Source organism: Desmodus rotundus, chromosome 13, assembly GCF_022682495.2.
Source record: "Desmodus rotundus isolate HL8 chromosome 13, HLdesRot8A.1, whole genome shotgun sequence".
Classification (NCBI taxonomy): Eukaryota; Metazoa; Chordata; class Mammalia; order Chiroptera; family Phyllostomidae; genus Desmodus; species Desmodus rotundus.
In genome coordinates this window covers 93197725-93213513 of record NC_071399.1, presented here as the reverse complement: position 1 = coordinate 93213513, position 15789 = coordinate 93197725, and the positions used below count along the sequence as shown (strand labels likewise).

General features: G+C 54.5%; 1 protein-coding gene across 3 annotated transcripts; it reads right to left on the bottom strand.

The window, feature by feature from the left end:
- Positions 1-5764: 5764 nt before the first annotated feature.
- On the bottom strand, positions 5765-15460 carry CCNA1 (cyclin A1). 3 transcript variants are annotated; one of them, XM_024568325.3, is made up of 9 exons: positions 15374-15460; positions 14756-14929; positions 10727-10973; positions 10402-10526; positions 9739-9962; positions 8547-8751; positions 7496-7609; positions 6696-6829; positions 5765-6175 (listed from the first exon to the last, which is right to left on the bottom strand). In XM_024568325.3, the coding sequence occupies exons 2-9, from the start codon at positions 14909-14911 to the stop codon at positions 6124-6126; spliced, it is 1257 nt and encodes a 418-aa protein (XP_024424093.2). In that variant the 5' UTR covers positions 14912-14929; positions 15374-15460; the 3' UTR covers positions 5765-6123. The 3 variants fall into 3 exon arrangements, with proteins under 3 accessions (XP_024424093.2, XP_045056925.2, XP_053772522.1); XM_045200990.3 differs by having other exon boundaries at positions 15309-15379; XM_053916547.2 differs by lacking the exon at positions 15374-15460 and adding an exon at positions 13540-13834 and having other exon boundaries at positions 5766-6175; positions 14756-14838.
- Positions 15461-15789: the final 329 nt, after the last annotated feature.

Genomic DNA, 15789 nt, shown 5'->3' with positions numbered 1-15789 from the left:
GTTCAATGAGAAGGTCAGAGCAGAGATACAGAGTTTAACGTATCATCTCAACTTCAGGCTCCTCTTCTAGCCCTTCTCTTGTTCCCAATGTCAGAGCGGCCACCTCAAGCCGTGCAGACAGAAGATCCGATTTCCCCCCCACCCTGGGTAGTGCTGGGAGGGGGAGAAAAGGGAGGAAAAATGATGCGGAAATGAGATGCTACCCCATAATGGCAAAGGCCTGTGTCCCTACCGCCCCCGTCTGTGGTCCTTAACCACTCTCGGATGGTACATTCTCAACTGAGGATGCACTTTAGGACCAGCCCTCAGACTTCCCGGCCGAGCATCCTCAGGTTGAGGGCAAGAAAGAAGGGAGTTCTCGTCTGCGTTCAAGTTGTGAAGCGTTGCAGATTTTCTGCAGACTCGCAATGTGGTCGTTTCCAAGGGGTAACATCTGGTGGAGGCCAGAATGTTAAGTGACTCACAGTCTGTAGTTGTATATGTTTAATGAGTGTTAAAAATATATAAAACTCGCCGATCACATCCATTATTTCCAGAATGTTACCGTTCAGAAGAGGTTGAGTTTAAAATGTCTGTCCTTTAAAGGAGAGCTCTAGATGTGAGAGAAACAGTAAAGGGTGGGTAAGTAACTCAAAACTGGCAAAGTCCTCATTCACGATGAGGCTGAGCTTGGGGGTGCCGAGGTGCCTGCCGGCAGAGACTGTCCACACTGAATTGCCCACCGCTCCCAGACTTTACGGCCAGACTGCACTTCCAAACCCCCGAAGTAAAAGCGGGTGTGCTTTCTCCGTGTTCCTTCTCTTTCCTCACCTGCTGAGCACGAGGATCCAGTGGGGGCTCCCAGGGAAGGGAGGGCCTGCAGAAACAAAGGCTCCTTTTCTAACCCGCACTGGGGAGCAACGGGAGAGACATCTTCCGTGCGATGAGCTACAGAGGTTTGGGGGGGTGGAGGAAGCAAGCAGCTTACTTGAATATATGAATCTCATTTTGTTCATACCCAAATTGGAATTGGGCCCCTGGTCCCCGAATGGTCTTTATTAAAGGCAGTTCTGGCTCTTCCCTGTGTTTGCCTCTCAGTTTCAGTTCCCTTAAGAGATGAGCTGCTGAGCACCAAAACTGCAGAGAGTGCATTTTGGATGACTCATGTTTGAAACAGGACTCCGAGGACCGAGATAGCACCTCCACAGTGAGGTATCCGGATGACATTCTCTTTCACTGAAGACTAAACCGAGGAGAGAAAACTCCCGTTCCGTCAGGCGGGCTGAGCTTAGACAGGCCCAGGTGGCCCCCAGGTGGCCCCCTCTGTGCCTGGTGCAGACGTGTACTGGACCTCTCTCCTCCAGCTCCGTCTGAGGCTGGGGCTGTGGAGTGGGCACCCTGATAGCACCTCCCTTTGATTCTCGAGCCTGCAACGCCAGCATCACCCGCTCGTGGAAACAAGGGGCTCTGCCTGCATAAGTGCAGCTCCGGCAGCTGGTGGTTGCAGAATCCAGGCTCCCGCCACGGGGACGTGAGTGTCGTACACGTCCTGTGCCACAGATCCACGCGCTGGACAGAGAGGCCGCTGGCTCTGCTGTCTGCTTAGGCTCCTGGACTGGGCAGTGGCCTGTGCGGTGAAAGGAATGCCATTCGGGTGCCCCTTTACGTGGACCTGCCGTTAAATGCGTTTCCAAGCCCCTGGCAGACGGTCTGATGCTCAGGTACGAGCTCAGCAGCAGAATGAGTGCATGTGAAACTGATCTCAGACAGAAGAGTCTAAACTGCCAGCGGGGGAAAGATGGGGGACTCAAAAGTTGCAAAGTTTCAGTTTAGATAATAGCTAATAAGCTTAGTAATCAATGCACGTAAAAGCTTTGTCCCAGGCACCGAAGGTGGGACCCACCGTGACTCCGGCAGACCACAAGCAGCTCCACCTGTGCGCCTCAGGAGGCCTGCACGTGATTCAAGATGGTGTCTGAGCCCCCGCGCTCCAGGTGGGATGCCCACCGCCCAGGACACAGGGGGAGAATGCTGCAGTTTTTTTAACCCAATTAACTTTTCCCTGAATCCCAAAGCCCTGACCTACACTTTGTTCTCCCTATAAAAAGGGCTGTTTTTAAATGGGATTTAAGATGGTCTGTTAAGGTACAAACCCTCCGTCTTCTCAGATCACTGGCCATGTGATTGAAATGCCCGTAAAGATTAAAAAAAACAAACTCCAAAAAGGAACACCATGCGGCACAGAGGCAGGGAGAGATGTGAGCGGATGACGACTAAGGAGAAGTGAGCTCGTGTGGCCCAGATGAACACCCACCTGGAAGGTGAACAGGGGGGATGATAGGCACAGGCCGTCAGCTCACCTGCCTCGGAGAATCTCCGGGCAGACCTTCCCTCCACAGACCTGCGCTGGCCCACTGTAGCTGATCCGTGTTGCCTGTGCCCTTCCTGGTGCATTCATTCCCACTCACGCCCCCCCGCCTCTCCCTCCCCCTCACTGCTGTGGGTGAGCACCGGCCATTCCAGTTTTAGAGAATACCATTACGTCCAGTGATCACTAAAAAAGATACATCAGAAATAAACAACTTACTGCTTAAAATAAGTTTGCATACAGCCTATGAGACTAAAGGGAGGTCCTCCCTGAAGTAACAATCCATAATGGGGGCCCTGACCTGTGTGGCTCAGCGGGTTGGGCATCATCCTGCAAACTGAAAGGTTGCTGGTTCAATTCCCAGACAGGGCACATGCCTGGGTTGTGGGCCAGGTCCCTGGTTAGGAATATGTGAGAAGCAATCAATCAATATTTCTCTCACACATCGATGTTTCTCTTCCTCTTTCTCCCTCCCTCCACCCTCTCTAAAAATAAACAAAAAACAAAATCTTAAAAAAAAAAAACCCCAAAACTCGTAATGGGGGACCTTCACTTTCGCAGGGGTCCTTGCCCTGGAGGCATGGGCCCAGGGGGGTGCCCCCCCGCCCAGTGAGGACACTGGGACAGGAAGCCTGAGGGTAGCACAGGCAAAAGCACTTTTTCCTGTGCAGTCTATGGGCTTCACTTGGAAGGTTCTGGCGGGTAAACCAGGGCTGGATGGGCTCGCCCCCTGGTGGGGACACGTGCCCTGATGCAACGGCAGACACAACAGAACAGTTTGGGAACTCCGCACGTCCTTCCTGGGCCCCTGATAGCAGCTGGGCAGATGCTGTGCCCGTGGTCCTTTCTCACGGCCACCTCGACACGGGCCCCCAGATTCACAGCCAGCTGTGACTCCCCCAGAGAGGCCTGACTCTGTCTGACGCCACAGGGCCAAGGGCCCACAGGGGCGGGTGGGTGGGGCACTCCCACGCCCACAGCCCCGTCCAGAGCAACTTCCTTTCCTGGGCAGGGGTGGGCGTGGAGAGAGGTGTGAAAAATCAAGAGAACAGGTCAGACGGTACATTCCTTTCAAACTGCACATTAGTGTAAATAACTGGGGTTCTACTTATTCCACAGACAACCTCAAAGTGCACTGCTGCCTCGCACGCGCACCACTGGAGGCCGAGCGTCACTGACCGGTAAACTTTAACAACAGTGACTGTTTATGGACACATGAAGGGCCACAGCCGTGCATGACCGCCACCACACAAGGGAAGAAAAATGACGGGAGGGAAGGAGACACATGGAGGCTGCTCTTCTCCCTTAAACGGGTGGGGACGCAGAGGTGAGCTGTATTTATAAGTAAAGTTTGGCGGCGACATTAAGAAAAGTAATAAGGAAAGGAAGTTGAAGCTGAGGCCCAGCTCTCGGCCGGCAGTGGAGGTGTGTGCTGGGCGGTGGGAATGGGGCGTGTGCAAACCGCTGGCGGCAAGGAGCAGGGGCTATGGGTTCAGACCCCTGTGTCCGGTACATGTGGCCTCTGTGTCTGCAGGTTTCACGTCCACAAATTCACCCAACTGTGGATCAAAAACATTTGGAAAAAAATCCCAGAACTTGCCGAAAAGTGAAATTGGAATGTGCCGCGTGCCAAGCACTAAGCTGAGTTCACACAAATGAAGCAGTGTGTGGCAGCCCCTTCTGTAGCCCCGTGCAAACACAGGTCCGGCGCCCTTTCCTATACGGGGCTCGAGCATCCATCTGCGGAGCTGGGTAGCCACCGGGGGGCCGGGAACCAACCTCCTGCAGATGCCAAAGGACAACTGTCCTGTGGTTTTGGGACCTAATGTCAAGGTTACATTTTGGATTGGGGTTTAAAGATAAAAAGCCTCCTTTGCAAAACGATTCACAACGAAGTGCCCATTTCTACAAGGTTCCTGGTACCTGAGACACTCTAAAACAAGTGTTACCAGTAGAAGATGATGTGTGGTGTCGAGATCCAAATCCCTGCTGTTGGAGAGGCTCCCAGGGAGGAGGGCAGCTGGGGTAAGCGGGCAGAAGAGGGGAAGCTTCCCCGGCCAATCCCTCAAAGCTCTGAAGCTTGAAAGGGGCAGACACAGTACTTCTACCACTGAAGCCTGGGCCAGAACTGCCCTCTGCCACGGTCCCCTGGGGGGGGCAACTTGGTGGTGAATGGACAGTGTGTCTGTTATGTGGCCAAGGGCAAAGGGCAGTTGGAAAGGTAAGCGTGCGCATACGTGCGGGGAGCAGAAACACACCCGGTCCTAGGGTAGAAGGTTAAATTACAAATTGCTGGTTACACGACATAAAAACAGAGCGTTCAGCACCGACCGGCACAGGCCCCGCGTCCGCTGTGTGAATCTGGGCCCAGCACACAACACACGTGGGGAAGTGCTGACTGACTCCACGGAACCGGGACCGAGACTCCTTGACCATGCTAACCTGGGGGGGGGGGGGAGCAACGCTGAGACCTTTCGAGAGCCTGTGGGCACTTTTTAAAAAACCTTCACGAAGTAAGTAATATATGGCCATGCTTTTACATTTACAATTTCATTGGAACTTGAAACGACCATAAAATTTGGAGTTAATTTCGTCACCTCCCGTGGTACCAAAACCTCCGTGGGGCTCACCCTCTGTGTGTGTCTTGTCTGTACAGAGCGTGGGCTGAGCCGTGGGGGGCCGCGGGGGCAGGGCAGGCCTCGGATCTGCTGGCCCAGGGCTGCTATTCTTGAGATTTGCAAAGTTTATATTCCATCCCCAACAAGCACCACCTTCCCATGAGCTCAAGTCTGTTCCTGATTTTCTTTCCAATTTTTGTTTGTTTGTTTGCGTTTTTGATCCCCGCGCCCCCCACCCCCTCCACCAACAGTGCCTTCAGGCTGCTGGAAGGGCGGTGTGCATGCGTGGGCAGCTGGGGCGAGCTGAGGGCTGTGAATACCGTGACTGTGAATGCCCTGAGTGGCTTCAGCGTGGGGACCTCCTGAGGCATAAAGCGGGGGGGGGGGGGGGGGGGGGCTTAGCTTGCTGAAGTCCGCTCCCACGGAGGCATCGGCGTTTTCTACTTCTCTGAGCATCTTCTAAGACTGAAACATAGGCTTGATGGGTGACTAAATCAAAAATGAACATTGGAAAAAAACTGAGCACAAAAAAAGAAAAACAAACAAAATTTAAGGAAACCAGAGCTTTGACACAATGGTGGCCCTTTAGGAGATGCGCGCCCCGTCCCTGGGTGGGCACTGAGTGAGCGCAGGCAGCCCTCCCGCAGTCCGAGAAGGGGGCGGGGCCACACGGGCCTGCTCACGTCCCTTCACTCCTCTCTGCAGGGACTTCCTTCCTCTGCCAAGTTTGGAGAGTGACATGGAGAGACAGGAGAAAAACGTCTCAGGGCAGGCATTTACCCAACAGGAAAAGCTCCGGGCCCCTCGGCATACTTAAACCGAGGAGCATGCTGGGTTTTTAAAAGCAACGTAGGAGAAATCTTACAACAGAGATGACATTTACTGTACTCTCAACTCCGAGTCAGGTGAGGGCATCGCCATGGTGATCAGTAAACGAACCTAACACGTGGCCATAGACAAGTTGTTTATTCTTTTAAAAGTGTTAGACTATTTTACAAGCTACTAAATCTAAGAGAGCCTAAATACATTTACATTTTTTAAAAAATAGGTCATCTCTATGGAAGCGACACCAGTTGATCCAACCTGCGGAGACCTACAAAACCCAGGGCTGATCGGTTGATCTGGAGGCCCCGATCCGCAAGTGCCGCAGCCTGGAACTCACTGCAGAGGGAGCACAGCAGGCGGCTCCATGAGGGACACGTGCAGGTACCTGGAACGAGACCCGGGCCAGCTGAGCATGAGCCCCAGCCTCCAGCTTCCTAAAAGCTCAGTGAGGCCGCAGGAAATTTTCTAGAAATTTCAACAGAAGGAAAGGAGCCCCTGCTGGGGTGGCTCAGTGGACTGAGCACCAACCGGACTGCGAACCAAGGGGTTGGTGGTTCGATTCCCAGTCAGGGCACATGCCTGGGTTGTGGGCCGGGTCCCCAGTAGGGGGCATGTGAGAGGCAAACACTCATTGATGTTTCTCTCCCTCTTAAGTAAATAAAATCTTAAAACAAACAAACAAAAAAGAAAGGAGGGTAGCCGACTGAATGTACTACAAGCTGACGAATTACCAGTCTGGGTGTCTCCAAACTGATTTTGTCGATCGAACTCACAACCTTACTTTTCCAGCCAAGCAGCAGATATGCAGTGTGTTTGTTCTACTTTTGATTCTGACGTCACTCTGACCTATTAAAGCTTCGGAGCTTTAAACGGTGAGCCCCGGGAAGAACCTCTCGGGCGCTTACTTCGAGGCCTTGTACTTCTCCCGGATGGCCTGCTGAGGTCGGTGCGGCACGTCCAGGCAGGCTCTGTGGAGCTCACACAGGCACGGCCCGATTTCGCTTAACGAGTAGCCCGTGAACGCAGCCAGGGTCTCTGGCTGATGAAGACAAAAGAGAGAAACTGCATCACACAACTTTCCGAGCTGGGAGAGACGTGAAGACAGAAAGGTGAACGGGGGAAGTCCATCACGTACTGTCCACACTTATGTCCAGAGACACCGCAATCCTGCTGTGGGTGCGGCAGACACAAACTGCTAGAAGGCACAGCCAGAGGCCTAAAAGTGCGCACACTGCACACTGGGCATGTGCTGGCCTGAGGGCCCTGTTTACACAGGCCGTGAAAGGCTCTTTGCCGGATGCAGAATAAGAGGCAAGAATTCTAGAAAACAAAGGAGGCACCCCACTTCTTTCAGCACAGAAGAGAGCCTTCAGAACCGAACCTGCCACCAGCTTGGGCCAAGAGATTCTTTCCTGTCAGGTCCAACCCTCCGACCCCCCGAACTAGAGCCAGGTTGCCAACCACTTTTACGGGAAAAGTCAGCAGCTTTCCCTTGAAGTGGCCGCTGCTTCAGCCACAGGGCCCTCCCTGCCCGGCCTGCTCCTGCTCAGTGAGCGCGCCAGGTGCCTCCTGCTTGACTCCCTGCAGCCTCCCCTCTGCGCAGTGCAGAGCCACGGGTCCAAGCCACATCGGCTGGCTGAGCGGTACCCGGCGGGTTTTACAGAGGCCTTGAATTTCATCTACAACAACGTCGTCGGAGTCTCACCCAGAAGTGCTTGTTGACGGTGTAGTTGGCCAGGCAGTACGCCGCCGCCGCTATCAGGGAAGGGAGGTATTTCAGGAATGGGTCGGCTTCAAGTAGACTCAGTTCTGCGACGTACTAGAGATGAGAGAGAAAAGCCTCACTGGAAGGGGAATTGGACGGAGGTTAGGAGCAAGCTGAAAAATGTCAGGGAAGCAAACTGCCTCATTTTTGTCCCGCCTGCATCAACTGGGAGTGCAGGTGTCCACCAGGTCGCTGCTGCCACGCCCGTCCACTGCCTGAGTAACTTTACGTTGTCATGAATGTCAGCGCACGCGTACTTGGCCCGAGCACACGGCGTACGGACAGGTTGCTTATCTCATGCTGGCGGTGCAGGTGTCTGCGGGCCAGGTCACGGTGCATCGCCCTGGCCACTGGGGTGGAGCTACAGATGCCGGCCAAAGGCAAGCTAGGACCACGCTAGAGCTGTTGGCGCATCAGGCAACAGCACGCGGCTCAGAGGCTGGAACAGTGCCAGTGGGGCTGTGTCGGGTTAGGACAAACATACTGGGAAGTGGAGATGGACTTCCTTCTTACTGTTCGCACAGCACAGAAACTCCAAACAGACTAGATCATGGTGGTTGGAAACCAAGCTTTCCAAAGCAATACTTTAGTGCCTTCTGCTAAGTTCTGCAACTCCAGGTGAGCGGATCTTGCTTCCTCACCTCACGTGTTAGGAGGGGATCAGAGCCAAACCAAATAGCATTTACTTAGTTCCTACTCTGTACACCTAAGAGGTGTTGCTCGCATGTGGTCTGTACCCAACAAGGGAACAGTTTCCGAGCTTACATCTCTTTCAGAGCTCAGGCAGTAAGTAGACAAGCCGTGACTACCAGACGTGGTCGATAGGAACGCTGTGTAACCAGAGGCCACGTCCTTACAATTAGTGCTCTTCCATTACCCACAAGTTTTGCTGGGCCCAAGACAAAACCAAAAAACCCCTGACAAGGCAGGAAGAGCTGAAGGGTGACTGGAAAGGCCACACCCCCGCCCTTGGTAGACCTGAACAGCGCACCTTGGCCAGGTTCTCGGTCCTGACGCACACCCCCTGCCTCCTCAGGTACTGCAGGAGGAACTGGTGGGTGGTGGGCACGGTCAGGTCGAAGGCCAGCACCTTCAGGAGCAGGTGCTCCATTCTCAGCAGCTGCCGCTTTGTGTAGGTGTCGTCCGTTATGTAGACAAACTCGTCCACCTCGGGCGGGTAGATCTCTTCGTACTTCCTGTGAAAGGCAAAGCCCGAGGCAGCAACGCTGGGAACCTGCGGCCCTTTCCTGCACCGAGGCCGCCCCAGCCTGGGGAATCACCAACTGGTGCAGAGCGGGGAAAATAACAGGAACTTGTTTCCGGAACAAGAACACGAGTCCTACAGACGTACGTGGTACTGCCTGCTAGGAGGAGTGGCGGAAACACCTTCCGACCAGGAGTTTTAGGTCTGGCCTCTGACATACTGCAAGATTGTGAACGAGACACACATGTAAACTCTTCCTAATTCACACCCTCTGGTGGGAGAGAATGCTATGTTGAACACATGGTAGGAAAAGAATTCCTTCAGCCTTAGATTTAAAAAAAAAAGATGATGTTTAGCTTTCTCTAATGAATTAGCAAATGATGCTGTATATCCAAGAGAATGATAATGACAAAATTTCACAGTTACCAATTCTTTGCTTTTTTACAAATTCTTTACCAATTTCTCCTTTCTGTAGGGAAATTTTGGCCCATTTTTAGGCAAGTCAGTAACTAGCATATCTGAGGCCAGAGAATCGGAAGGAGACTACTCCTCATCAGCAGGTCACTTACTTACAGGCAGCGCGGCCACCGCGCAGCCCTTCCCACACCGTTAGATTTTCCCGATGCCCCATCGTTAGCAGGAACGGGCTAGAACACGGAGCTCACTGCCGCCGCGCAAACCGTGGTGTGGCAGCCGCAAGGCCGCTCGGCCAAGTAGCGGCACTGCATCCTGCGTTGGAGCTGACGGCTGCCTCAGCCACGAAACCGCACTCATCACTACATATCAGAAGCCTCTGATGGAAGAGTGAGCGTGAGGTGAGACTCGGTTCCTCGGGAAACACCACAAAATCATGGCGGGTTATCAGAGAGGCAGGATCAGGTTTGCATGAGGGCACTGCCTGTCCTCCGTGAAGGAAGAGTGAGCCCCGGGCTTGGGCAGGCCGCAGCCTCCCACGTTCCCCAGGCTGCAGACCACTCACGAGGCCAGGAGAATGGCCGCTGTCCCCACGAGCTGCAGTTTGCCTCTCAGGACGGACATGCAGGAAAGGAAGCGGTCCAGGAAGTTGACGGCCAGGTAGAGGGTCTCGGCTCGCAGCTGGTACTCCTCGGCCACCTCCACCAGCCAGTCCACCAGGATCCGGCGCATGCCGTCCGTGATGTCGGGCTGCTTCCGCAGGTAGTGCGCCTTGGGCCGGCGTCGCACCTGTGTGGGGAGGGCGTTTCGGAGCTCAGACTGTGGCTCCAGCAGAGGGATCACACGTCACAGGACACCTGCTATCTCAACGTCTCAGGGGCAGAGGCCAGCAGGGAAGTAACGGGTCAAGAGCCCAGGACACCTTTCTGAGGACACCGAAGAGAGCGTGAGCTCCTGGCTCTGGAACGAGCTGGGTGACAAATAACCTAGTCGAGGGGGAGGGGGCGATTCAGATGGCTGCTAAGAGCGGAATGCTTAACGCACAAACTCTCCGGGTCCTGGAGGACGAGTCCAGGTGCCTGCTGCTCACCTGACAACTAGTATCGTCAGAGACGCCCTTGGTGGACGCGTCTTAAGAATGCCATTGCTTCGTGGTCAGGAGTTTGCAGCCGCCTTCCTATTAAGTGCTGGGCTGCTGGAAGTGGAAGTGGGACTTGGGAGCACTTACTTCAGCTTCTCGGAGGTACTGATGAATTTCTTCAGCATATTCCGTCACGCTGATCACATCTGTGCCCAAATCGGACGCCGCTTCAGACTGGGAATGGAGGGCTGCATCTACCACCATAGGGGACACTGCGGGGAGGGGTGCGACGTTCTCCTGTAAGGCAGCTCATGGGAAGCCTCGGTCCAGCCACTGCCCCCCGCAGGCCGTCGTGAGAACTGGCGTTGCTTCGTGGCTCTCTGGCAGGTACCCCGTGCAACTGAGTACTGCCTGCGATGATGGATGCGGGGGACCTGCCACCCACCCACCTGCCACAGGTAGGTCAGCTTACCTGCGCTAAAGTCCAGCAGGAAGTGCAGGTCTGACTTCAGTGTGCTGGTGTCCACTTCGTATGCGTCCCCAAAGGCCACCCCATCACTCCCTGCACAGCTGGGTCCATCCTCCGGCTCAGCCTCGGCCATGTGGACGTCGAATCCCTGCTTGGCCGGCATGTGGGCCCCGCAGGCAGAGAGTGCTTTCGGCCCGACTGCAGGGAAGGCATTTTCCGACCCCGAGAAGTACCTTACCGTGGGGATCCCCTAGAAAGGGATTGCATTTCTTGTTAGAGGCCCCCTCCCGCCCCCTCCCCTGGAGACCAGCAGGTGACACAATTCTGTGTGACTCAGACCGAGCAGGCTGGGAAGCTGAGAGGAGTCCCAGATTGAAATGTGTGTCCGCCATGCAAGGTCAGACAGTGAGGCTTCCAAGGGGTGACTTCTCTGCTGTCTTTGTCTACGTTTGATGTGTGGGAGAAGAGCCATCTGAAATCTGTCATCTTCCTCACATTTTTGTCAAAGGGGACTCACGGTTAGAGAAAAAAGACACTCTAACTCTTCTCTGCAATGACACGGGCACCTCGCGGGAGGGGGCTGCGGTTGGCTTTGGTGCTCACGCGGCTCTGTGAGCGTCCACCCAGCTCAGCCCACCAGCTCAAGGGCACACGGCTGCGACCCCCACAGTCCTCCTCCTTAAGCGGCGGCCTCTCAGTCAGCAGCCCTATAAAGTTCCCGGTGTGCACCCAGTTACTCAGAAACAGGGTGATTTCAGCAGGTCAGACCACTAAATTCTCTCAGCACAGCATCTTTCTGGGTGACATGATGCAGGGACGCCTGGGAAATCTAACCCCGTCCAGCAATCTACCGCTTCTCCCTTTTCTTTGCTCCTGTAACATTACTGATGGGAACCGCTGTGTGTGCTTCTCTGGGAACGAGTATGATGTATCACACACACACACACACACACACACACACACACATACTCTTCGCACAGCAGGGTGAGGCGTGTGGGAGGGACTGAAGGACCGCGGGCCCGGGCAGGAGGGCAAGCTTCATGAGTCCATGTTATAGTTGTGCAAATGCCAGGTCTAGCCACTGTATTCACGTTTCATCGTTTATAATTAATCTTTGTATTTCCTCACCGTTGAGACTCCTCCTGAATGACGTGTTCCCACAAGTTTTCCTGTCCACTAGCAAGTTAAGTATGTGGCTTGTGTCTCCTCTGGTAAGAAAAAAATTCTTCATGGTAGCACTGGTACCATCACATGGTCGGTAAAGGACCCAAATCACAAGTTATTATAACCAGATAATCCTAACTCCAAATGACATCCAAGGCTGCCTTTTGCTACATTGGAATGTGTACGTGGGCTGAGACGTACATTCCCTACACATTTCCTGAGCATCCACCAGGTGCCAGCTGTCACCCCAAGTGCCCAGAAGTTCGCAGTGAACCAAACGTTCACCAAGAACTGCCCGGGTGGCATTTCCATTCTAGTCAGGGGGACGAGGGGAAGACGAGTAAGAGAAGACCCGGCGGGTCAGAGAGTGAGAATGCTTTGGAGAAGAATAACGCTGGGAGAAGACAGCCATTGCCGCTGTCAACAGCGTGGCCAGGGAGAGCCCCGGTGAGGAAGACAAAGTTGGGCAAAGGCATGAATAAGCCAAGGGAGTAAGGCACACAGACAGAGGAGGGAAGAGCAAGTGGGGCCGAGCGAACAGAGTGGGCGAGCGCCCTGATGTGGGAGTGTGCCCTCGACACGCGGCAGGGAGCGGACGGGGCAGAGTCAGACAAGGCACAGTGTGGGTCACGAAATCAGAAGGAGAAGAGAAGCCCGATCTTGTAGCCAGTAAGATGAGTAAGATGATGTGGTGGAACTTGCGAAGTCCAGGTAAGATACAACAGAGCTTTGAACCAGTGCATCAGTGAGGATGACAAAGGAAGACATTCTAGACATTTTACACAGTAGAGTCGGTAGTATTTTCCCAGCAAAGTCGATGAGGGGTGGGTGGAAAAGAAGCGTCAAGGGTGACAGAGCCTTTTGGGCTGAATAACAGGAAGGACGGATGTTCCGAGGACTGAGAGGAGGAGACTCAGGAAGGGCAGGCTGGGGCTGGGGTGGGCTTTGCTTGAGTTTGAGATGCCGTTTGCACGAGCCAAGGATGGAGTAGGATGCGGAGTGTGCGCACGTGCGGGAGAGCCGAGAGGGCCAGACAGGCGATGAGAGTGGGAGCCAGCCGCAGACGGGTGGCATTTCACTCTCAGAGCCTTGAAGAAATTGCTGAGGGAGGCAGTGCCAACCCAGATCAAACGCCAAGCCCTGGCGCGGTCCAGCTTCCAGAGGCTGGGTAAGGAAGAACCGGGGTCGTCAGCAGGAGCGGCCAGCGAGCTAGCGGGGAAGCCCGGACAGAGAAATGTGCTCCGGGCCGAGGGAGAAGAAAATTGTTTCTAGAAATAAAAAAGGATCTGTTGAGTCAAAAGTGAACAGGAGAAGCACTAGAGACAGAGAGCATTCTTGCAACAAACACTAGCGTGCCCCCCCAGCCAGGCACCGGTAGGAGCCCCGGGGACACAGCAGCGACGCTGGCACTGCAAATCTTCATCCTGGTCGTGCTCATAACCTAGTGGGATGAACCAAGTATGAAGAAATAGTGCTATGAAGAGATAGACACGGCAGAGAGCTTCGTCGTGGAAAGACTTTTCAGATGGAAAAATTGTATTAGTACGCTTATGGTTTGACCTAGTAGAGAAGAGAAAACTGGGGAGAGAAAAAAGAAGAAAAGAGTTGGAATAATGTCCCTGAAGAGGCAAGAGGGCACAAGGTGTACTCACCAGGAGGGTTCACCTCGAATCAGAGCAGAGCCCTGGGTCACGCAGCAGATGGGCGTGAGGAGTATATGGCACCTGGGAGCATATGGACATTGTCTTCCAGTTGCTTTTATATTTTTAGGAAATCAGGACACCAAGCCTTTAACCGAGAGTGAGGATGGAGGTGGAGGTTGTGGCGGATCAAAGAGAGCGGCAGAGGTGTAAGACCGATTTCTACGACGGTCGTAGAGGTACAGAGCGGACAACATGGAGGTTAGACCCATCAGCAAAGGCGCAGCTGCCAGCTCCTACGAATCAGCTTTAAAGAAGTATACTCGTTCAGCAAATGACATTTGTTAAAAACAACATCACTCCATTTTTTCCAAAGCTTTCAACAGAACACTTTCGGTATTTTTCTCCCACTAATCAGATGCCACAAAAAGGCTTGAAGGGCCATGCCAGTAGATGAGGGGCTTCTTTCTAATCCACCCTCCTCCAGTGTGCTCCCTGCCCCCCACCTCCTTGGCCTTTCTTAACCCTCTTAAATTTCCTCACCTATGGAAGGGAAAGGAGACCCAGTCCGCCTGCTTCGCTGGACTTTTGCCAGCTGCCTTCCACTACAAATGTGCAACGCACTTTCAAAAGCACTGTTATCAGGAGTTTGTCTAATAACAGGCCTGGGGAAGCTTTTTTGTTTAAAACCTCAAAATCCACTCTGAAGCACCCAAACCCTTCATCTGCGTTTCAATGTCTGAATTTAATTTCACCCTGTAAGGGATCAGTTAAGCAATATCTAATGGCCAGTCATCTGTTTGTCCAGCTGCCCGTTGTCAGGAGTGGGGAGATGTCCGCTTTCAAATCACTTTTGGAAATAATCTAGTCTCGCCTGCCCCATCTGGATGGGAAGCTCTCCCCAGTCAACACCGCATAGGCTGTCCAGGATGGCTTTGGAGTGGTCTGCACCCGGCTCTGACCCAGCTCTATAGTTTATTTGGGGGCATTCACATTTCCTTTTAGCTTCATCCAAACAGTTCCTAGACCTGTTCGGGAGGAAAACGTATTCACTGTTTCTAGCTGGAAAGGGGACCCAACAAGATGATCTGAAACCGCTGTGTCCCAACAGTCCCGGCCCCAGGGCTGGAATTCCCCAGGGGAGTTTGTAGGTGGAACTGCAAGCGAAGCCCACCTCCCGCCTCGAGAGGAGAGCCCTTCTCCGCCAGCAGCTTCCCAGCGCTGTTACCTGGCCGCTCCGGTACTGCACATTCTCGGTTAGCACCCCTAGCACTGTTCTTTGTGGGGGGTCCTGGCCGAGCTGGGCTCTGGTCGCCATCTGACAGGCATCGGGACCTCGGGACGCCGGAGCCAGGACTACTCCGCTCTTGGAGCTAAGATGCATCGCCTGGGCCTCGACAGGCTGCCGCCAGCAGGGAAGGAAAAACACACAGACCGGTGAGCCAAGCCCTTCCACCAGAGCCTCCCAGGAGTTGGCTAATCTCCCGGAGGGAGCGCACTCAGACACGTGATCTTCCGGGCAATTATTAGGGCCGAAAGGGCCTGGGCCTCGGGGCGCCAGTGATCGACGCTGCTTTGCTCTAAAACAGCGACTTGAGTCGGCCCAGGCTTTCTTCCAAGACCTGGTAGAGGCCGGAAGGCGCGGGCAGCCTGACAAACCTCCAAGCCAGGATACTAGGGCCCCACTTTTCTTGGGGGTCTAAACCTACAGCCCTAGTCTTTCACCGCTGCAAGGATGGCCTCCCGCCCCGTCCGCAAGCTAAAGACCGCGGATACTTCACTGCGGGAAAGAACGTCCCCTTCCCAAGGGACAAGCGGGGGGCGTCCTCCAGACCGAAGGCCCCACCTTGGGCGTCGCTCTTCTCGGCCTTTTGTCTAAATACTTCTCGAACAATTAGCAAGTGCACCGAGGGAGCCGGGGAGGTGGGGCGCGCATTGGGAAGGAGGTGTCGCCGGGGGGTGGGGGGCGGGGCGGGGCGGGAGGAGACACGGTGCAGACGGATTCCGGCTGGGGCGCCGTACTCCCAGCTGCTGCTGCCTGGGGTCTCAGCGCTAATTACTTTCCTCCCCACGCACCCCGCGTCTGTTGAATCAGCCAATCAGCGGCGCTCCCGGGCCCCGCGGCGCCGCTCCCATGCCAACCGCAGCGGCGTGCGCGCCCCGGGCCCGCGTCACCATGGCGACCTTCTCACCCGTCGAGCTCCGGGCCGCAGCGCCGCGACCGCTCTGCTTTCAGGACCTCACGGGGCCAACGGGCGGCGA